The sequence below is a fragment of the Entelurus aequoreus genome, linkage group LG10, assembly GCF_033978785.1.
Source record: "Entelurus aequoreus isolate RoL-2023_Sb linkage group LG10, RoL_Eaeq_v1.1, whole genome shotgun sequence".
NCBI lineage: Eukaryota > Metazoa > Chordata > Actinopteri > Syngnathiformes > Syngnathidae > Entelurus > Entelurus aequoreus.
In genome coordinates this window covers 27,903,082-27,925,897 of record NC_084740.1, presented here as the reverse complement: position 1 = coordinate 27,925,897, position 22,816 = coordinate 27,903,082, and the positions used below count along the sequence as shown (strand labels likewise).

Below are 22,816 nucleotides of genomic sequence, written 5' to 3'. Positions count from 1 at the left end.
GGTATAAATCTTTCTCACTGGCGCGTTGTTTGACAACTCTTGTTCATTGGTTGTCCTGCAATTTGATTGGCTGAATGCTGTGTGATGAAAACAATGTAGATCTAATTTGATTGGCTGTTGTACTGACACGCAGCACACACGCTGATGGACAGACACGTCCAAAATGAAAGCAACGGAGCGCTCCCAAATAACTTTTTAAGCTTTAGGTTTTGGGGAAAGTAGCAAGTCCTGTCAAGTCAAAAGGCTCAAGTCCAAGTGAAGTCACAAGTCATTGATGTTAAAGTCTAAGTCGAGTTGCAAGTCTCTTTACATTTTGTCAAGTCGAGTCTAAAGTCATCAAATTCATGACTCAAGTCTGACTCGAGTCCAAGTCATGTGACTCGAGTCCACACCTCTGCCGAGCGCATATCATTACGTCAAGATAATGGCACTAGCATTTACTTAATTTAAGAATATTTTTCAACATATTGAGAAAAAATGTCTCATATTTGTTTTTTCTATAAAGAAAAGTGCACTTGTTATTCGTGAGAATATACTTATTTTAAGGTATTTTTGGGTTCATTGAAGTTAGCTAATTTTACTTGTTTTGGAAAGTCTTGACAAGCCAAATTTTCTTGTTCTATTGGCAGATAATTTTCCTTAGTTCAAGTAAAATACCCCTAATTTTTGTATTTTTTTTCTTGTTTTTGAACACTGACCGTGTTAAAAAAAAAAAAAAAAAAAAGTCAACCTACTTTTTTACATGGGAAGTCCCAATCAGGGTTTTATACTGCCGATCTTCCATGGGTGAGATCGGCCGATGCCAATCCGATTCCAATCACATGTAAATGTTTCACTATATTTATGATGACACAATATTTAAACTAGTTCCTCATGAGCTAATGCAACGAAATATTGTTCTTCTCTGTACTGTAAAGTTCAAATTTGAGTGACAATAAAAGGAAGTCTAAGTCTAAGTTGTTCTCTTTGTTTACATACTGTCCAATGATTTAATCAGAACAAAGTCAATAGTATTAAAAACACTAAACTAAAGTTGGTGTTTGGACTTTGTTTGCCCTCAAAGTCCTTCTGTGTCCAGGGAATTATGTAATTATGGAAATAAAAATCTAAACATTCTAGTAGCACTTATATCTTGTGTTGTTTCTTGTTAGCCTCGCGATTAGCATTCCTGCTCCTGGCTAACTCTTACTCTGCGAGAAACATGTTTAGTCTGTCCTTTACTTGATAATGACACTTACGATACTAAAAAATGTAGGGTTTTTTTGTCACAATGGAGGTCATCGGCACAACACTGTATGGAAATACACAATTAGCAGGTAACCGCCCCTGTCGGGTGAGATACCAGAAATACAGTAAATTATCAGTTTTTCAGCATTGACAGGCATTAATCACATACATTTTTTTAAAAATTGTCCGATACTGATCGATCGGATAATGCATGGGTTAATACACGGGTTTTAAACAGCTGGTTTCAACCAAATTCATGCAATAGTTTGTTTTTAGTGCATGTAAACATCAAGTGTGTGTGTAAGGATACAGGGATGTTCGGTTTAGGCTTGGATAGGGGTGGCCCTTCTTGTGTATGGGCGCCCAGAATTTGGAGCTCCGGCCCTGTTTATGTCTGCTGCCTGGGTGTGCATTTGGCAAGGCAGACCTTTCACAGTCCCAAGAGAGGGTCTTTTTTTCTGCCACATGGCTTTTTTCCAATGGTCAGCAAAACCGCGAAAAACAAGCAAAGGGGGCCACCACCCCCGCCTTTAGAAAGGTCCGGATGGAGGGTATTGTTGAACGGAACATTTGCGGACCGCTCGAGCCAGTGGGATTTAAAAGCTTTAGAAAGACTGGAACAAAGTGGCACAAGCAAGCATGCATGCTTGTTTTCCCTTTTTCTCTTTTCTTGACCTATTTGGGATTTGAGTGTGACATGTAAGGAGGGGGTCACATGTGACGGACACCTCAAACTTCAAATGCACTGTCGGGATGTGCAGCGTGTAGATACGTTTGGGCTGGGATGTTCCCTAACTCTTACTTAGCATGTGTAATGCTTGATCATTCAATCAAGTATTATGCTGGCTATGCTACAAAATGATTAATCATAGGAACTGCTGTTCTAAATGTGTCCACTAGATGTCACAATAGCAATTCTTTGTGTCTTTGTAGAATATTCTACTATGTAAAAAAAAAAAAAACAGCGCACCAGTCATAAATAAAATCCTGTAATTTGATTTTGATATTAGTTTGTTATATTGATAGATTGAAAATTAACACCAATTAGTTGAACAGTATCACATCATTTATTCTGAAAGTATAAATAACAACAAATAAAGGTAGAATACTATTAACTGCAACATGTAAGTGTAAAAAAAAAACAACATTATGATTTTTACATTTTCAGAATGTGCTTGTTCTATTTTTAAACAAAGAAAACAATCTGAAGTTCTCTTTATTTTTAAGTTATCGTGCCGTGATTTTACCAGTCCGGCCCACTTGGGAGTAGATTTTTTTCCATGTGGCCCCCCCATCTAAAATTAGTTTGACACCCCTGTTTTAAAAGTAAGGGTGCTAAAAAAAAAAGTAGATTCACATCCCAATCGCGATTCTAATATATAATCCGATTTTAGATTGATCGATTCATAATTTTCAAAAATCTATTTAAAAAAAAAAATGAGTATCAGTACATAAGTGTACATAAGTCAATACCAACATGCAAAAAATAAATCGATACCTGCTTTTTTCAGTATTGTTAGTGATGAATACTGTACAACACTTACACTATATTGCCAAAAGTATTTGACCACCCATCCAAATGATGAGAATCAGGTGTCCTAATAACTTGGCCCGGTGTATAAAATCAAGCACTTAGGCATGGAGACTGTTTCTACAAACATTTGTGAAAGAATGGGCCGCTTTCAGTGATTTCCAGCGTGGAACTGTCATAGGATGCCACCTGTGCAACAAATCCAGTCGTGAAATTTTCTCGCTCCAAAGTCAACTTTATTATAAGTAAAGTGAAGAGTTTGGGAACAACAGCAAGTCAGCCACCAAGTGGTAGGCCACGTAAACTGACAGAGAAAGTGTCAGCCGATGCTGAAGCACATAGTGCAAAGAGGTCGCCGACTTTCTGCAGTTGCTACAGAGCTCCAAACTTCATGTGACCTTCCAATTAGCCCACATACAGTACGCAGAGAGCTTCATGGAATGGGTTTCCATGGCATCTAAGCCATACATCACCAAGTCCAATGCAAAGCATGGGATGCAGTGGTGTAAAGCACGTCACCACTGGACTCTAGAGCATCTGGCAATCAGATGGACGAGTCTGTGTTTGGAGGTTACCAGGAGAACGCTACATTTCGGACTGCGTTGTGCCGAGTGTGAAATTTGGTGGAGGAGGATTTAGGGTGCAGGGTTGTTTTTCAAGAGTTGGGCTTGGCCCCTTAGTTCCAGTGAAAGGAACTTTCAATGCTCCAGGATACCAAAACATTATGGACAATTCCATGGGATGGCACTTCAAGTTCATATGTGAGTAAAGGCAGGTGGCCAAATACTTTTGGCAATATAGTGTATTTGTGGAAGTCTTTCATGAATAAGGATTTTGCTCCTCCGGTTCGCCCTCGCTCACAGACCAATCAATCAGTCAAACTGTATTTATAAAGCACTTTTCATGCATAATAAATGCAACAGTGTTTTACAGACTTAAAATCAATGCCCAATGACCAGTATCCCTCATCATAAATCACAAACACGCAAACGCACTGCACATTTGAATGCATGGCTGAGTACAGAGGAGACAGGTGAAGAAACACTATCACAGGAGCCATATGCACCAGGAGGTCATCAGAATAAAATATAGAATACAAGTAAAACATATAATGAACAGGAATTTACAATAAATAAATATAACTAAATACTAACTAATAAGAAATAAAAAGGAAAGTATGAATGACTTCAATCAAAATTAATAAATATTAAGTAAAAGGCAAATAAAAAAGATGGGTCTTAAGCCTGTTCTTAAAAACATGAACGTTCTGTGCAGCCCTGAGGTCCTCCGGCACCGTAGACGGTGACCATAATAGTGGAAAGATGCCATCCCGTGACTTTGTGTCCTGACTTTTAGAATGATTAAGAGACGAGTGGGTGCCGCAGGATCTCAAGGTTCGCGATGGTTCGTAGGGTAAAAGCAAATGTGAAAGACAAGAAGGCCCAATACCATACAAACAATTATAAACCATGAGAAGAACCTTAATGATGATGGAAGTGTGACAGTGTAGCACAGGGGTGTCAAACTCATTTTAGATCGGGGGCCACATGGAGAAAAATCTACTCCCAAGCGGGCCGGACTGGTAAAATCACGGCACGATAACCTAAAAAAAAAGACAACTTCAGATTGTTTTCATTGTTTAAAAATAGAACGAGCACATTCTGAAAATGTACAAATCATAATGTTGTTGTTGTTGTTTTTTACACTTACATGTTGCGGTTAATAGTATTGTACATTTATTTGTTATTTATACTTTCTGAATAAATTATGTGATAATGTTCATATGTAAACTCTTTGGTGTTAATTTTCAATCTATCAAGATAAAAAAATAATATTGAAATCAAATTACAGGATGTGTTTTATGAGTGGTGCACTAACATCATGTGGTTTATTTTTATTTTTACATATGTAGCATGATCTACAAAGATACAAGGAATTGCTATTGCACCATCTAGTGGACACATTTGGAACAGCAGTTTCTTTCATTCAAAAATGTCTGCTCCTTTTTATACTTGGCAAACTCATCCCGCGGGCCGGATAAAACCTGCGGGCCGTACGTTTCACACCCCTGGTGTAGCATAACTGTAGGTGTGGCGTGACTCCGCTTCACAACACACCTCTTGGCAACACCTCGTAGCAAAAATGATTTGGCCACGTTGTTGCTATATGTAGCAAGTAGAGATGCGTATTAAAAGTGAAAGAAAGGTGTATCTTGCATCATGCATTTATTCGGCAATCCAATACAAGCACTCACGAATGTATTTGTTGCGTTGGTGAGAGGGGAGATCTGCCACCACAAGCCCATCCAGTGGACATTACCACATTGTGCAGAAAATCTCCAGAAGCCAACTTTTGTCTCTGAGTTGTTTTCTTGCACTTTTAGAAGTGATACTCTTCTGTTGTGCGGCAACACTTTGAACACTGCTGGTTTTCTTATTTCACCAGGAACGCAAAGTGTGGGGCCTGAGTTCTGGACATTTGGTGAACGCGGCTTTTTTTATGGGCCCGTGGCACGCAAAAAAACAGCAGAAATGGAAAAATGGAGCAAAAAGCCTAATGTAATCAAATGACTAAAAACACAAAGATTTGTCTTTAACAGTATATTTTAGCATTTTTACTAGCACATTTCATTACAAACGATGTGCACAGGGATGTCAAACGTACGGCCCGAGGGCCGGATCAGGCCCGCAAACAGGTTTTATCCGGCCCGCGGGATGAGTTTGCTAAGTATAAAAATGTACCTGAAATTTGTTAATGAAAGAAACTGCTGTTCTAAATTTGTCCACTGAATGTCGTAATAGCAATTCTTCGTATCTTTGTAGATGATGCTACATATTTGATTTTGATTTTGATTGTTATAAAGGATCCCCATTAGCTGGTTGCCTCAACAACCCACTAGTCTTCCTGGGGTCTGCAATTCAATACAATTACAAGTAAAAGCATATAATTATAACTACACAATACAGAAAAAAATTAAAATAAATAAAAGCATCCATAAAAAAAACAAGCAAACAATTTACAGTCACAGAATAATAATTACCATATAAATATAACTACACAATATAAAACCAAACAAATCATAAACGAGCAAACTAATTTAAAAACTCAGATAAAATATTACTCTCTTTTTAAAAACCTGTTTACTTTCAATGCTGGTGAGAATTCGAGGCAGGTTATTCCAGAGCAATAAAGATCTATAAATAAAAGATTTCCGTAAAGCATTCTTCCTGGGACGAGGGAGTACAAAATGCCCCTCACTGGACGCCCTGGTATTGTGATTATGTATAGTGCTACTGTGAACTATTTGTGAACTATTATTTACAAAATAAACCACATGACTGATGATCAAACTACATAAATAACATTCTGTAATTTGATTTTGATATAAAAAAAATTTATCTTGATAGATTGAAAATTAACACCAATGAGTTGACTGATGAACATTATCACATAGTTTATTCCGAAACTATAAATAACGACAAATATACTATTAACCGCAACAGGTAATTGTAAAAAAAAAAAAAAAAAAACATTATTAATTTGTACAATTTCAGAATGTGCTTGTTCTATTTTTAAACAAAGAAAACAATCTGAAGTTGTCTTTCTTTAAAAGTTATCGTGCCGTGATTTTACCAGTTTGGCCCACTTGGTAGTAGATTTTTCTCCATGTGGCCCCCGATTTAAAATGAGTTTGACACCCCTGCTCTAGCACCATATTAAAATAATATTAAGAATAATAATTTTTGTTTTATATATTTGAAGGTTAAACGCCACTGCTGTCCTTTTTTAGGATGTAAAATAATTGTCGTTCATGATCATACTTATAGACACAGTATTGTTTGTTTTGATATACTGGGAGGCTATAGGCCACTGCTGTTCTTATATTAATATATAATTACCTATTGGCAGCTGATACTGCAATTTGAATTCTGTGCAAACATATGTTGAAGCACAGTTATGAGGGCGCCGCAAATATAATTTCCGGTCGTATTGCTGAAATAAATGTTTCAATGCGCAAATACTGAGACTTTGTTTTCCCGCTCAGACAGGTAGCAGCAGACCTGGACAGTATATTTAGTCTAAACGCACGCGCTGAATATTTAAACCTCTGTTGCTATAGCAATCTTCACTCCAAATTGAGATTTGTGGGAGCTGTGTGGCTGCACCGCTCCTACAGGCGTGCGTTCTCATTGTAAAGACGTATAGTCGCCGTCACTGGAAGTAAATATAGACTGTGGTCAGTTAATCCATGCAGCTGGATACTAAAGCAGTTGCGGGGATTGACCATAGCAGTACACGTGATAATATTGCTTTGACTTACAAGTACAATTCTCATATCGATCACCCCCACTATTGATTTGTTATCCATTTTCTGACTGGTAATAAAAAAAAAAAGTAGGCAGACCCAAGTTGTCATTGTCGGAGTACTTTCATTTTATTTATGTTTTATGCATAAAAATGCTGTTGGTATGGAACTTATGTTGGTAATTTATCCATCCATCCATTTCCTACCGCTTGTCCCTTTTGGGGTCGCGGGGGGTGCTGGAGCCTATCTCAGCTGCATTTGGGCGGAAGGCGGTGTACACCCTGGACAAGTTGCCACCTCATTGCAGGGCCAACACAGATAGACAGACAACATTCACACTCACATTCACACACTAGGGCCAATTTAGTGTTGCCAATAAACCTATCCCCAGGTGCATGTCTTTGGAGGTGGGAGGAACATACTTGCCAACCTTGAGACCTCCGAATTTGGGAGATTGGGGGGTGGGGAGGTTTGAGGTGGTCGGGGTGGGCGGGGTTAAGGGGGGAGGAGTATATTTATAGCTAGAATTCACTGAAACTCAAGTATTTATATATATATATATATATATATATATATATATATATATATATATATATATATATATATATATATATATATATATATATATATATATATATATATATATATATATATATATATATATATATACAGTATATATATATATATATATATATATATATATATATATATATATATATATATATATATATATATATATATATATATATATATATATATATAGTACAGTACACAGTAATGAAAACACAGTTGTCCTACTAACTGTACTGTACTTGCTGCTTACTTCTAAATAACACTTGTCTTTCACTATTTGAGTAGCCTTTGTTCTGCCATTTGAGTACTGGCGAGCGATCTCTGAATCCGGGAACATATCCTTCACGGATTTGTTGAAAACATCCGCAAATGAGAACGGGATGTTGCTTGCAGCTATCAGCATAGCCATCTTTGTCTCGGGCCATGACTGTCTCTTCTTCGTTCTTCTGCTTCGTCTCTGTTATGTTTTTGGACATTACTACTTGCCGTAGTTTTGAAGCAATGCATGATGGGAATCCGGGTGTTGTGTGTCAGTGTATTAACGTGCCGGCTGGAATAAACACACGCTGAGAAATAGCTCCGTGCCTACCTACTTTATGGGTTATAGATAAAGCTATGGATAACGGAGACATATATAATAGTCTCTTTTTCAGGTGAGAGAGGACGCTAAAAGCAGTGCCTTTAAGGCATGCCCCCAATATTGTTGTCTGGCTGGAAATCGGGAGAAATTCGGGAGAATGGTTGTCCCGGGAGATTTTCGGGAGAGGCACTGAAATTCGGGAGTCTCCCGGAAAATTCGGGAGGGTTGGCAAGTATGGGGAGGAAGCCGGAGTACCCGGAGGGAACCCACCCAGTCACGGGGAGAACATGCAAACCCCACACAGAAAAATCCCGAGCCCGGGATTGAACTCAGGACTACTCAGGACCTTCTTATTGTGAGGCACATGCACTAACCCATTTATATTGTTTTCAAATATTTTGATGTGTCAGGAAGTTATGCAAATGTATGTTTTACAATAATGAACAAAGCAAAATATGTTCTGGACCAAAAATTACTCCATATTCTCTACTGCTCATTAGTGTTACCATATCTGAGTTATTGTGCAGAAATATGGGGAAACAACTACAAATGTGCGCTTCATTCATTAACCGTGTTACAAAAAAGATCAATTAGAATAATACATAATGTTGGACATAGAGAACATACAAACCCTTTATTTATTGAGTCAAAAATATTGAAGTTCAATGATTTGGTAAATTGGCAAACAGCTAAAATGATGTACAAAGCAAACTATAACCTGCTACCCAAGAATGTACAACAATTCTTCTCAACAAAAGAGGAGAATTATAACCTTAGAGGAAAAACTAACTTAAAACATTTGTATGCTCGTACAGCACAAAAAACCTTTAGCATATCAGTATGTGGAATTAAACTATGGAATGGATTAAGCAAATAAGTTAAACAATGTACTGATATGATCAAGTTTAAGAGGTTGTTCAAATTAATAGTGCTTAAAAGTACAAAGAAGAAGAATTATGAGAAATACCTTCAACTTTATTGAAAACGGGATATTCTTCATCTCAGTATGTTAATCGTGACTGACTTAATTATATATTACAAGAACTGCTGTATTAATCATTTACCGATGTAATTGTGTTACAAAAAGAAGACAGTAAATGAACGTATGTATTTGTAAACGCTCTGGGGAAGTGGTGAAGGGGTAGGATTAAATGAGCTTTGCTTCTTTCTACTCCTTTTCGGATTGATTGATTGAGACTTTTATTAGTAGATTGACACTAAATGGTAAAACGTACAATTGACCACTAAATGGTAAAACCCGAATAAGTTTTTCAACTTGTTTAAGTCGGGGTCCACATTAATCAATTCATGGTAAATGGACATGATGTAAAGTGAAATGATATGAAATAGTGTGATGTATAATACTGTTAGTGTGTTCATGGTTGAAATATACTAAAGAAAAGAAAGAAAGTTATGTTAAATTAACAAAGATTATAAGATAATTAATGTTTTGTTTTTAAATTCAACATTTTGACAATATTAGTTAGAGTGTCAATACAACTTTTTCTACAATGCAAATAAAAAATCAATACCAACATTTACTGGCAGTGTTCCAGCTCTGTATACTTAATTAACTTACTTAATGTGGGCCAAATAAGCTGCCGACACAGCAAAAACATCAGTTTTTGGTTCACTTTTAGTGTTGGTGGTGTTCTAATAGCTTGTGTAACGCCATACTGTGCCACCAAGTGACGCAACATAGCAGTCTGTTACATGCATGCTCACCAGACACTACAATAGGTACACCCTAATGAGAGCCTTTACCACATAGCTCGGGGGTCAGCAACCCGCGGCTCTTTAGTGCCGCCCTAGTGGCTCCCTGGAGCATTTTTAAAAAAGGATTGAAAATGGAAAAAGATAAGTAATATTTTGTTTTAGTATGTTTTTTGTTTGAGGACAAACATGACACAAACCTTCCCAATTGTTAGAAAGCCCACTGTTTAATATGTTTGTGTGTATGCTTCACTCATGAGAGCATTTGGTGAACATCGTTTTGCTCTACTAATTTTGGCGGTTCTTGAACTCACCATAGTGTGGACTGTGACGCAACAGTTTGTTTACATGTAAAATCTTCAACTTATTCTTTGTCTCGTTTTGTCCACCAAAAGTTTTATGCTGTGCGTGAATGCACAAAGGTGTGCTTTGTTGATCTTATTGACTTGTGGGAGTGCTAATCAGGCATATTTGGTCAGTACATGACTGCAAGCTAATCAATGCTTACATCCTATTTAGGCTAGCTGTATGTACATGTTGCATCATTATGCCTCATGTGTAGGTATATTTGAGCTCATTTAATATACTTGTATCCTCTTTGTATATAATTTAGTTTTGCATGTCTCATGACACATTATCTGTATGTAATATAGGCTGCATTTCTGATAGTTGTTTGTGTGCCATGTTGTTCCAGACCACAGCAAACATTGCCTAGCTTGCCAAAGATTGTAATTAATCTATTAAAAGAAGTTTCCTTTAACTTGGACACACACATTTATACCTTCGGCCATTAAAAGACAGTAATTTCCGGGAGTTATGTCACCTTCCGAGTAGCCTCTGATTTACTAACGGCTTCTAATGTTGTAAAAATGTGTAGAATAAATATAAAATTTCAACATTTCTGTCAACGAAGGTTTGCTTCAGCCTGCGACACACAGTCATTTTGATGGTAGGCTATTATAGCTAATATAGACACTTACATGTGTTGCTTTCATTATAACACTTATATAAGACTTGTAAAGTGAGTTTGATAGTAGGCTATTATAGCTAATATAGACACTTACGTCATGTGTTGCCTTCATTATAACCAAAGATTGTAATGAATCTATTAAAAGAAGACAGCCTGCTGTTTCCTTTAACTTGGACACATACATCTATACCTTCGGCCATTAAAAGCCAGTAATTTCCGGGAGTTATGTCACTTTCCAATTAGCCTCTGATTTACTAATGGTTTCTAATGTTGTAAAAATGTGTAGAATAAATATAAAATTTCAACATTTCTGTCAACGGAGATTTGCTTCAGCCTGCGACACATAGTCATTTTGATAGTAGGCTATTACAGCTAATATAGACACTTACATGTGTTGCCTTCATCATAACACTTATATAAGACTTGTAAAGTAATTTTGATAGTAGGCTATTATAGCTAATATAGACACTTACGTCATGTGTTGCCTTCATTATAACACTTATATACGAATTTTCATTTTTTGCGGCTCCAGACAGATGTGTTTTTTGTATTTTTGGTCCAATATGGCTCTTTCAACGTTTTGGGTTGCCGACCCCTGAGATAGCTGTATAAAAAAGGTTTTTCAAAGTGTATTTTTGTAGTTGTAGTTTGCAACAGATGATCATCCCACTTAACCGTAGTGTTGTGCATGAAGGTATAGCAGCAAATCCTCGCCTGTATGTCAACATGTGGCTCGGTTTGCAACAACAATTAGCCTGAGTGCCCCATGGAAGCTGGTCGATGAATATAAGGCCTCATAAGTCCTCGGATTTGAGAGGAAACTTTGTGAAAGACAGTGTCGCCGTGTCTTACTAAATCAGCCTCGTTGCTGTGTTGTTGTTGTTGTTTTCCAGTATTAGCTTAGCCTTCATTACCAGGTTGCACGCGGTGCTTCAAGCCTGTTAAGCCACCAGTGATGTAATGCAAGGCAGCACGGGAAGGAAACCCTGCTGAGGTTGATGACTCAATGATTGGATCGCACAGAGGGAAGCACTGGATTCTTGAATTCTTCATAGGAGGGTCGCCATATATGTTCGCTTTTTTTGTGGAGGCATAGAGGTGACAGTTGAATGTGGATGGTATTTACATTTTAGTTGGAACAGTTGCCACTACTGGACAAAAAAACGGCAGCTTTTATGACAGCTCGATAATCTGTAGTACAACTTTTTTCTAAATCTTGCACAACAAAGCAGCAACAGAAGCAAGGTTGTATTAGCGTTAAGCAGCAAACTGTTGAGCCTAATAATAATAATAATAATAATACTGAATAAAATAGTTCATTGTAAACAACAGTGTAACAAGTCTAACTTTAGGTTCGCAAACAGCACAGAGTATTTCCACTCATTTGATACTTCTAGTGGAGTTAATAATAGCTGTGTATTTTTTATTATTATTATTATTTAGTAGGGGTGCTAAAAAAAAAAACTAGATTCACATCCGAATAACGATTCTTATTCATTCCGATTCTAAATCTTTTTTTTTTTAAGAATTTATTTTTAAAACGTTTTTTCGACCATCTTCTCACTTGCCTGCTGTGCGTATCTGTCGGCAGTCGTTTTTGTACTTTTGTAACCTGTTTTGAAAACATTTTATTGTAATTTTATACCAAATAATACTTTGTAAGAATCGGTTGGAATTGTTGGAATTGAGAAAATCAAAAATCAAATCGTGAGTTGTTCAAAATTCCCATTCCTAAATATTTACATCTAAATGTTCTGAACTCCTGTTTCCATGCCAAAATGCTGAAGCTGAACTGAAATGCTGAGGTAGCGCGACGGCCAGATAGCGTTGATAAACAAAATATGTAACTCCGGTGTACCAAATCCACAAAATTATTAAAAAGCTAACATGAGCATGTTAACATGTTAAAGGTTTGCATGTGTCAATTACCAATGGATTTAACTCTGAGGCGTATGGCTGTAGAATAAAAACATTTAAAAAACTTAGCATGTTAATGTCTAAGTGCTAACAGTTAGCATGTGTCAAGTACTAAGTTATATAATTCTTAGGTGTACGCCTGAAAGATTAGCTAAAAAAGTTAGCATGTGTCAAGTACTAAGTTATATAATTCTTAGGTGTACGCCTGAAAAATTAGCTAAAAAAGTTAGCATGTGTCAAGTACAAAGCTATATAACTCTGTGGTGTAAGACTAAACATTATCATGCTAACATTTTTAATTGCTAACTTTAAAGTGCTAACAGTTAGCATGTGTCAAGTACTAAGTTATATGATTCTTAGGTGTACGCCTACAAAAATTTGCTAAAAAGTTAACATGTCAAGTACAAAGTTATATAACTCTGTGGTGTAAGACTAAACATTAGCATGCTAACATTTTTTATTGCTAACTTTAAAGTGATTGATTGATTGATTGAGACTTTTATTAGTGGGTTGCACAATGAAGTACATATTCCGTACAATTGACCACTAAATGGTAACACCCGAATAAGTTTTTCAACTTGTTTAAGTCGGGGTCCACTTAAATTGATTCATGATACAGATATATACTATCATATATACTATCATCATAATACAGTCATCACACAAGATAATCACATTGAATTATTTACATTATTTACAATCGGGGGGGGGGGTAGGATATGGACAGCAAGTAGTGGACAGAGAGAGAGAGAGAGAGAGAGAGAGAGAGAGAGAGAGAGAGAGAGAGAGAGAGAGAGAGATCAGAAGGCATAAAAAAAGTATCTGCATTTGATTGTTTACATTTGATTATTAGTATTTGATTATTAGCAATCCGGGGAGGGTGTTAGTTAAGGGTTGTAGCTGCCTGGAGGTGAACTTTTATTGCGGTTTTGAAGGAGGATAGAGATGCCCTTTCTTTTATACCTGTTGGCAGCGCATTCCACATTGATGTGGCATAGAAAGAGAATGAGTTAAGACCTTTGTTAGTTCGGAATCTGGGTTTAACGTGGTTAGTGGAGCTCCCCCTGGTGTTGTGGTTATGGCGGTCATTTACGTTAAGGAAGTAGTTTGACATGTACTTCGGTATCAGGGAGGTGTAGTGGATTTCATAGACTAGGCTCAGTGCAAGTTGTTTAACTCTGTCCTCCACCTTGAGCCAGCCCACTTTGGAGAAGTGGGTAGGAGTGAGGTGGGATCTGGAGTGGAGGTCTAGAAGTAACCTGACTAGCTTGTTCTGAGATGTTTGGAGTTTAGATTTGAGGGTTTTGGAGGTGCTAGGGTACCAGGAGGTGCATGCGTAATCGAAAAAGGGTTGAACGAGAGTTCCCGCCAGAATCCTCATGGTGCTTTTGTTGACCAGAGAGGAGATTCTGTAGAGAAATCTCGTTCGTTGGTTAACCTTTCTGATTACCTTGGTTGCCATTTTATCACAGGAAAGGTTAGCCTCTAGAATGGAACCTAGGTAGGTGACCTCATCTTTCCTGGTGATAACAATGTCACCCACTTTTATAGTGAAGTCATTGACTTTCTTAAGGTTGATGTGGGACCCAAACAGGATGGATTCCGTTTTACCCAAGTGTATGGATAGCTTGTTGTCAGCGAGCCAGGTGCAAGTTCTACAGAGCTCAGCACTGAGGATTTTCTCCACCTGTGACTTGTCCTTGTCGGATACCAGCAGGGCAGAGTCATCCGCAAACAAAAACAATTCACAGTGGCATGCCGATGACATGTCGTTTATGTATATTAGGAACAGTAAAGGTCCCAATATACTGCCTTGGGGGACTCCACAGCTCACCGAGAGGGGGTGGGGGGGGACACGGTGCCGTTCACCTCTACAACCTGCTCCCTCCCCTCCAAGTAAGATTGCATCTAGCTCCATGAGGTTTTGTTAAATCCCATTGCTCTGAGCTTATCCAACACTATAGCGTGGTTAACGGTGTCAAAAGGCCTTCTGAAGGTCCAGCATGACCATGCCGCAGTATTTGCCCGCGTCCACCTCATGTTTGATGTGGTCGGTCAGATAGAGAAGGCATGTGTCAGTGGAGTGGTTAGATCTGAAGCCGGATTGGAATTAGTACATGAGTTTATTGGTGGCAAGGTAACTATCGACATGTTCATAAACTATTTTCTCCATTACTTTCGAAATGGAACTGAGAATAGAAACAGGTCGGTAGTTGCCAGGTTCCAATTTGCTTCCTTTTTTAAAGAGGGGAGTTACTCTTGCTATCTTAAAATCTTTTGGTACTTGGCCTTGTGTAATTGATAGGTTTATTATGTGTGTGATGATCGGGGCAATGATGGAGGTAGAGTCCCTGAGGAATCTGGAGGGAATATTATCAAGGCCGGTGGCCTTGTTAGGGTGGAGCGCGCTCAATTTTTTAAACACCTCATCAGCTGTGACCATTTCTAATTTGAAATCATCGTTGGATACTCCTAGCTTTCTGTAGAAGTGCTAACAGCTAGCATGTGTCAAGTACTAAGTTATATAATTCTTAGGTGTACGCCTGAAAAATTAGCTAAAAAAGTTAGCATGTGTCAAGTACAAAGCTATATAACTCTGTGGTGTAAGACTAAACATTAGCTATAAAAAATAAAAATAAAAGTTAGCATGTTAATGTCTATGTGGTAACAGTTCGCAGGTATCAAGTACTAAGTTATATGATTCTAAGGTGTACACCTGCAAAATTAGCTTAAAAAAAAAAAAAAAGTTAGCATGTGTCAAGTGCCAAGTATGACTCTCAGCTGTAAAATTTGCTAAAAATAATGTTAGCATGCTAACAGTTAGCATGTGTCAAGTACCAAGTATGACTCTCAACTGTAAAATGTGCTAAAAATAATGTTAGAATGCTAACAGTTAGCATGTGTCAAGTGCCAAGTATGACTCTCAGCTGTAAAATTTGCTAAAAATAATGTTAGCATGCTAACAGTTAGCATGTGTCAAGTACCAAGTATGACTCTCAGCTGTAAAATGTGCTAAAAATAATGTTAGCATGCTAACAGTTAGCATGTGTCAAGTACCAAGTATGACTCTCAGCTGTAAAATTTGCTAAAAATAATGTTAGCATGCTAACAGTTAGCATGTGTCAAGTACCAAATTATGACTCTACGCCTGCAAAATTAAGGGAATTAAGGGAAAAAAGTTAACATGCTAACAGTTAGCATGTATCATGTACCAAGTTACTCTAAAGTGTACACCTACAAAATTAGCTTTAAAAAAAAATTTTGCAGGCTGATGTTAAAGCATGCTAACAATGGCACCATTTGATTATTGGATAGACCCACAATATCAAGAATTGATTGATTGATTGATTGAAACTTTTATTAGTAGATTGCACAGTTTAGTACATATTCCGTACAATTGACCACTAAATGGTAACACCCGAATAAGTTTTTCAACTTGTTAATCAATTCATGGTAGAACAACAACTAGTGAATGCATGGTGGGATACCCTTTGGTCATCTACAGCTATGCCTTTTTTTCTTAAATGACATTATGTTTATGTCCTCATAAGTTGACAGACTTGTATTTCCACGTCCTTATTTTTTTTAATTCCTTTCCCTTTTTCCTTTCAGCACTGCCAGTAACTCGAACAAGAGCACGCCCGCTTGCTCGCCCGTCCTGCGCAAACGCTCGCGCTCTCCGACACCACAGAGCCAGGAGGGCGACAACATGGTGGAGAAGGGCTCGGACCACTCCTCGGACAAGTCCCCCTCCACGCCCGAGCAGGTTGTGCAGAGGACCTACTCCCTGCAGTCGGCGCGCAGCGGGGGCAAGAACTCCAAGGTGAGCGACCATGTTTGCTTGAGAGCTCCTGCAAGAACACTCAATGGTGTCAACACAGGATCTGTGGAGTGACCATTGGGTTCTTCTACTTGTTTACCTAATTGTTACTTCACAGTGAGATTGCTGTTGTGCTAAATAATATATTTTATCCTAAATGTTGATGGTAGCAAAACAACAGATTGTGTAGGCAGATTGAAGGCCGGAGCATGGACAGTATAAATACAGTACAGTGGAACCTCCCCAAAATTAAAATGTTGTTATGTATGTGATATTTATTATTATATATTAAAAAAATATTATTAATTCATTATGTATTATTAATTAATTATTATTAAATAGTAATGTATTATTAATATTATTATTAATTTAAACAATCATTAAACTGTAGCTTCGTAAGCATGTTTAAGAATTAAAAACAAGTTATTTTTTTCTTGGGTTTTTTGGTGTTTCTACATGTAGAACACTTATTGTGACATCAAAAAGGCTATGGCTGCTAAGTCCACCCAAGAGCAGTACAACCAAAGTAGTATCTTAATTGGTTTTTGGTAATTGGTTCTGTGACAAAACTCTTAACTCAAAACACGTGTATCTCAAATCAACGTCTCCTATTGAAATGAATGGAAATCTATTTAATTCACCTAAACAGTACATAACATGCTTTTTAAAAAGAAAAACAAACTTTTAGACAAATAATATTGTATCAAAACGATACAATAAAACGCACTACTAACAACGACAGTAGTTTTATGAAGTAATTATAATGTACAGTATTTACTTTGGAGAGCGGACTTTTACGGTATCTCCTTCCGGCCGCTGCGCGTCAAACACACCATCAGCAGCTTCTCCTTATTTTCATAAATGTAGATATTATTTTGACATTCTTGGCTGGCGTTATAGTCAACCTGCTTCACCGAGTCTGCTTCTGTTGTCATGTTTTTGATGATTTCTTTCTTTAATTCAATAAATATCACCCACTTTTTATCAGCACTGTCCCTGAAATTCCTTTAATACAGTCATGCCCGGAACCAGTTGGCAAGAAATGCAGGTTTGCTGTACACTACACTGTGTGTTAATGAATTAGCACTAGGGATGTCCGATAATATCGGACTGCCGATATTATCGGCCGATAAATGCTTTAAAATGTAATATCGGAAATTATCCATATCGGTTTCAAAATTATCGATATCGGTTTCATAAAGTAAAATGCATGACTTTTTAAAACGCCGCTGTGTACACGGACGTAGGTAGAAGTTCAGAGCGCCAATAAACCTTAAAGGCACTGCCTTTGCGTGCTGGCCCAATCATATAACTGCCGATGATGATGATGATGATATCTACGGCTTTTCACACACACAAGTGAATGCAAGGCATACTTGATCAACAGCCATACAGGTCACACTGAGGGTGACCGTATAAACAACTTTAACACTGTTACAAATATGCGCCACACTGTGAACCCACACCAAACAAGAATGACAAACACATTTCGGGAGAACATCCACACTGTAACACAACATAAACACAACAAAACAAATACCCAGAACCCCTTGCAGCACTAACTCTTCCGGGACGCTAATATACACCCCCCCTCCCACTACCCCTCCCTTCCCCTCCCCGCCTCAACCCCCCCCCCCTCCCCAACCCCGCCCACCTCAACCTCCTCATGCTCTCTCAGGGAGAGCATGTCCCAAATTTCAAGCTGCTGTTTTGAGGCATGTTTTTAAAAAATAATGCACTTTGTGACTTCAATAATAAATATGGCAGTGCCATGTTGGCATTTTTTTTCCATAACTTGAGTTGATTTATTTTGGAAAACCTTGTAACATTGTTTAATGCATCCAGCGGGGCATCACAACAAAATTAGGCATAACAATGTGTTAATTCCACGACTGTATATATCTGTATCGGTTGATATCGGTATCGGTAATTAAGAGTTGGACAATATCGAAATATCGGATATCGGCAAAAAAGCCATTATTGGACATCTCTAATTAGAACCACTAGGTAGGTGATTGTATAACTTGTTAGCTCCTTCTTGTTTTAGCATTAGCTTATAGCTATTTTTGGGCAATAGAGCGCAGTAGTATTTAAACTGCACCCACCAAATGTTTACATATATGAGCTACACGGGACTATAAACCGGTCCTGTACGAGAACATTTTTTTATTTACATACCTTTATAGTTTCCAAACGGTGCCTGTGTCACACGGCAGTAAAACGGCTGAACAAACAAAACAGAAGTCATCGTCATGGACCCACTAGCTGCGGAAGCTAGCTCTCCAATCAGCGAAACAGACCGAGTAACTCCACGGTGACGCTTTGGTGAATTGACGAGACTGAAACAATACAAACATAATGCCATTTTTAACACAGATACTCATAAATGTGTTAGCATATTCGCAAATGCTAACAATGCTAGCTTGATTACATTAGGATGGCACATACAAATATGCATTAAATCACTCCTACAGACATCGCACATGGGACAGTTTAGTAAGTATGAATTGTTTTAGTTGTATCGCAAAATGTACAATTGTTGCTTGGAGTGATGAATGAAGAATAATTTTGAGCAGAAACGCTGTGGACAAAACGGGACTTATACGTCCGGTTCAAAACACGAAACAGGAAGTACATTTTCAACCCGCAGCACTTCCAGTGAGCGAAATCATCCAAAAGATGGTGCCATAGCCCAAACTATAACACACCTTTTCCGTGTTCCCGTTGGTGTGATATGAAAATTATTTGTTGAATACAAAACATTATGGCCGTTAGAGAAGAAAAATCCATAAACTAGCTGCGCCGTTTAAAAAGCCGTAGGATTCAAAGCGTGGGGGAAAGTAGCAGCTTATAGTCCGTAAAATATGGTAACTTAGTTTTCCAACCATAGGAAGGAAGGAAGTGAGTGTGAATGACAGTGCTGAGCAGAAGTAGATGGAGGGAACTCTCTTGAAAGAATCAATAAAGTACTATCTATCCATCTATATTCATTGAATTAAAGAAAGAAATCATCAGAAACATGGCAGAGTGTAGCTGACTTGGCGAACCGGTTAGTATCACTGCTAGTTTGCACCATACTAAAGCAGAAAGAGACTAACGCCAGCCATGAATGTAAAAATAATATCTCAACATTATATTGAATTGTTTTATGTTGTGTTTATTATCCAAAAGTGGGTTTTTTCTATTTAAAAGGCAAGTAACATGATAAAATTGTGTTGTTTTGTGTTGGCCGAGCACCAATTAAATTGATTTCAATTCATTTTAATGGGAGACGTTGATTTGAGATACAAGCGTTTTAAAATAAGAGCCCCGGCACAGAACCAATTAAGGTACTACTGCTTTTCAAATCGGACATTAACGTTTTTTGGAGATTCCACTGTTGTGCAGGTATGTTAAAAGAACGTCCAATTAGATTGCTCCGATGCCATCCCAACCCCTCCCAGGAGCATATTTGCATGGATGGCCATGATGTTCTAGTCGTCAATCAGCCTTTAAAAAAAAAAGCAGTGTCACTCCCATGGGCCCATTCAGTCTGTGTAGTGTTGCCATTCTTCACTCATTCATTCATTCACCCATCCACAGTGTGCACACCCCCCGCCCTCCGTCCGCGTTAGTGGCCGCCACGTGTCACATGATAACCTGTGCCATCTGATGTTGATATTATCTTTGAGCTGTTTTTCTTTTTTCTTTTGTGCTCATCTTTTTTCTCTGATTTTGTTTTTCTTTGTTCTTCTCCTGTTTGCATGCTAGTCTCACAAGCGACTTTCCAAAGTAAGCATTACTCTTTTATTTCTGTTCTTCAAAAATGTGTCTGTGCTCCTCCTCCTTCCTACTCCTCCTCGTCCTGCGCCCTTCTTCTTGTCTTGTGAGATCACTCCCGCCTGCCATTCTGCACCCATGGACTGTGACACCTCGCTCTACCTGCCCTCCCTCTCCTCCCCTGTGATATTATGCTGTGTCGTGTTCTTTACTCATCATGTTTACACACTCACTGGCCACTACATTAGGTACACTTGCACAGATCCACACACAAGACTTTGCCCTGACAAAAGATGGCAATGCTAAGTTTTGGATTGCCGCTGTCAGAGACGAATTCATATCAACCCCGACAATAAACTAATAAGCTGTTTAAGCTAGCGTGACATAACTATAACAATGCCAGCCTGACCCTGCTGCTCGTTGAGAAGAGCAAAGAGCGATACAGTAGGTGCTGTCATGTGAGCCTCCAAAAGTGTCCAATTAGACCAGTTCTTCTCAAATAGTGGGGAGGGCCCCCCCTAGGGGAGCATACATGTGACCCAGAGGAACATGCTTTGTCAGTATCATGCTTTAAACTTTGCTTAAAAAGCTGCGCATTGCGAAACGTGCTCATTGTAGCCATTAATCGTGTATTAATCATTTTTATTCATACAAAAAATCTGATTTTTTTTTTTAATTCATATTTGTTTTCTAAGTTAAAATATTTTATGTATTTAGTTAATGTTGCTGATTTATTTGAATTTATTTGATTTTATTTTTCAACGGTTCTAGTCGGTTAAAAATGGTTTATAATATAGTTTAAATAAGGATATATATGTTTTTAATTTTAAGCAATATGATGCACTTGACATATGTTCTGTTACAGACTAAAACAACTATTTTAATAAAGTTATTATTTGTTGTAAGTTGATCTATATTTCTTTATTTGTTCTTTTTTGGTTTTCTTTAGTTAATATGGATACAATGTTATGCAGAGGTGTACTTATACCAATTTTATAGACCAAGGATACTGTTTATAGTTGTGGCAGGACACGTAATTGTTTGTTTTTATTCTTCTTGGAGGCACATAACAGAAAATAAATAAGAAGCACTGAATTAGACCCTGCTAATCGGCCACTAATACAAACAAAACCATAACCATGACCATAACTAGGCCTGCAACGATTAATTTGATTAGAAAAAAGCTTTGATTAATATCCTGTGGTTTCAGTTAATCGTTTAATGAGTGTAACTAAAATTTATCAAATCTGGATAGCATGGAGTGCCTGGAACTTTAAATACACTGACTTGGTTGCAAAAGGGAATACAAGAGAGCGGTGATGTGTTTGATCTGTGTGGAGGCAAACAGCGGATTGAATTAATGAATATATAATTAGTTAATACACATATGTTAAAAGTGAAATTTCTTTGTTGATGATGTGCATTTATGAAGGTTATGGAAAGTTTTTGTTTCGACTATTTTCCCTAAAATACGCATAGAGGCTATAAAGTATGTTTTATCCAATTATTTGATTAATCGACCAAACTAATAGAATACTAAAATAATCAATAGCTGAAGCCCTAATCTTAACCGGTGTGTTTACAGTCGTGCCTTGTTTATCACGTCCAACTGGTTCCCGGCCTAAAGGAATTTCCATGAAGCAGAATTATTATTAATAAATTGAATATTTTTAATAGTTAGAGTTTAGAAAAAAGTTAACCTTCTAAATACATTTTTCAAACATTATTAGAGCCCTCTAAACAGGAAATACCACCCATTCTTAATTTCCACTCTGGGATTAATGAAGTACTTCTGATTCTGATTCTGATTCTGATATAGGAACCTTTATACTCATTTTACCCAATACAGTATATTATTTATCCCACGCGTTGTTGCAGTGCACGTTTTTACATACAGGAGCAGAAGTAAAATGTAATGGGAAAAACAAAAAAATAGTAATATAAATGCTACATCCAAGATGGCGGCGCTTCAAGGCAGCAGCTTCTTGCGAGCACTCCTGGAAGTGTAGTCCGATTTGGCAAAAACACCCGTCAATTCAGTCAATTCATGGCTGGCTCACAGCGTGTTCACTCTGTGATCACTTACGACCGACTTACGATTCTGGATGTGGAGGGATCGGGCCATTTTGGGCTGAAAGATGCGTGTACGGTGGACCTACTCGCTAGCTTGGGAATTCTTTGCGAGCTACATCCAGCAGTGGCCTTTGAAGCAGCGGCGTCCACTACCAGCGGAGACCGTCATCGAAAGAGACGTAAGCGGTGCGCTCGGAAGCAGAAGCGGGGGTGTCGGGCGGGGCTAACAACAAAGCTAAAGGCGTTGTTGTTAGCGGGGCTAACGAAAAAGCTAAATACTAATCCACAAAGAAGCGCTAATAAGGAGTCTGTTAAGCTAGAACTAGCCAGCGCCAGGCTGGATAATC

At 37.9% G+C, this 22,816-nt stretch overlaps 1 protein-coding gene across 3 annotated transcripts in view; it reads left to right on the top strand.

The window, feature by feature from the left end:
* gramd1bb (GRAM domain containing 1Bb) overlaps window positions 1-22,816 on the top strand; it is a 373,707-nt gene that overhangs the window by 262,277 nt on the left and 88,614 nt on the right. For 2 of the 3 annotated variants that reach the window (XM_062060498.1, XM_062060500.1), the window contains 2 exons: window positions 16,430-16,640; window positions 20,388-20,408. In XM_062060498.1, the coding sequence (XP_061916482.1) occupies window positions 16,430-16,640; window positions 20,388-20,408 (232 nt within the window). The remainder of the gene's footprint in view (window positions 1-16,429; window positions 16,641-20,387; window positions 20,409-22,816) is intronic. The other variant, XM_062060499.1, reaches the window with a different exon arrangement.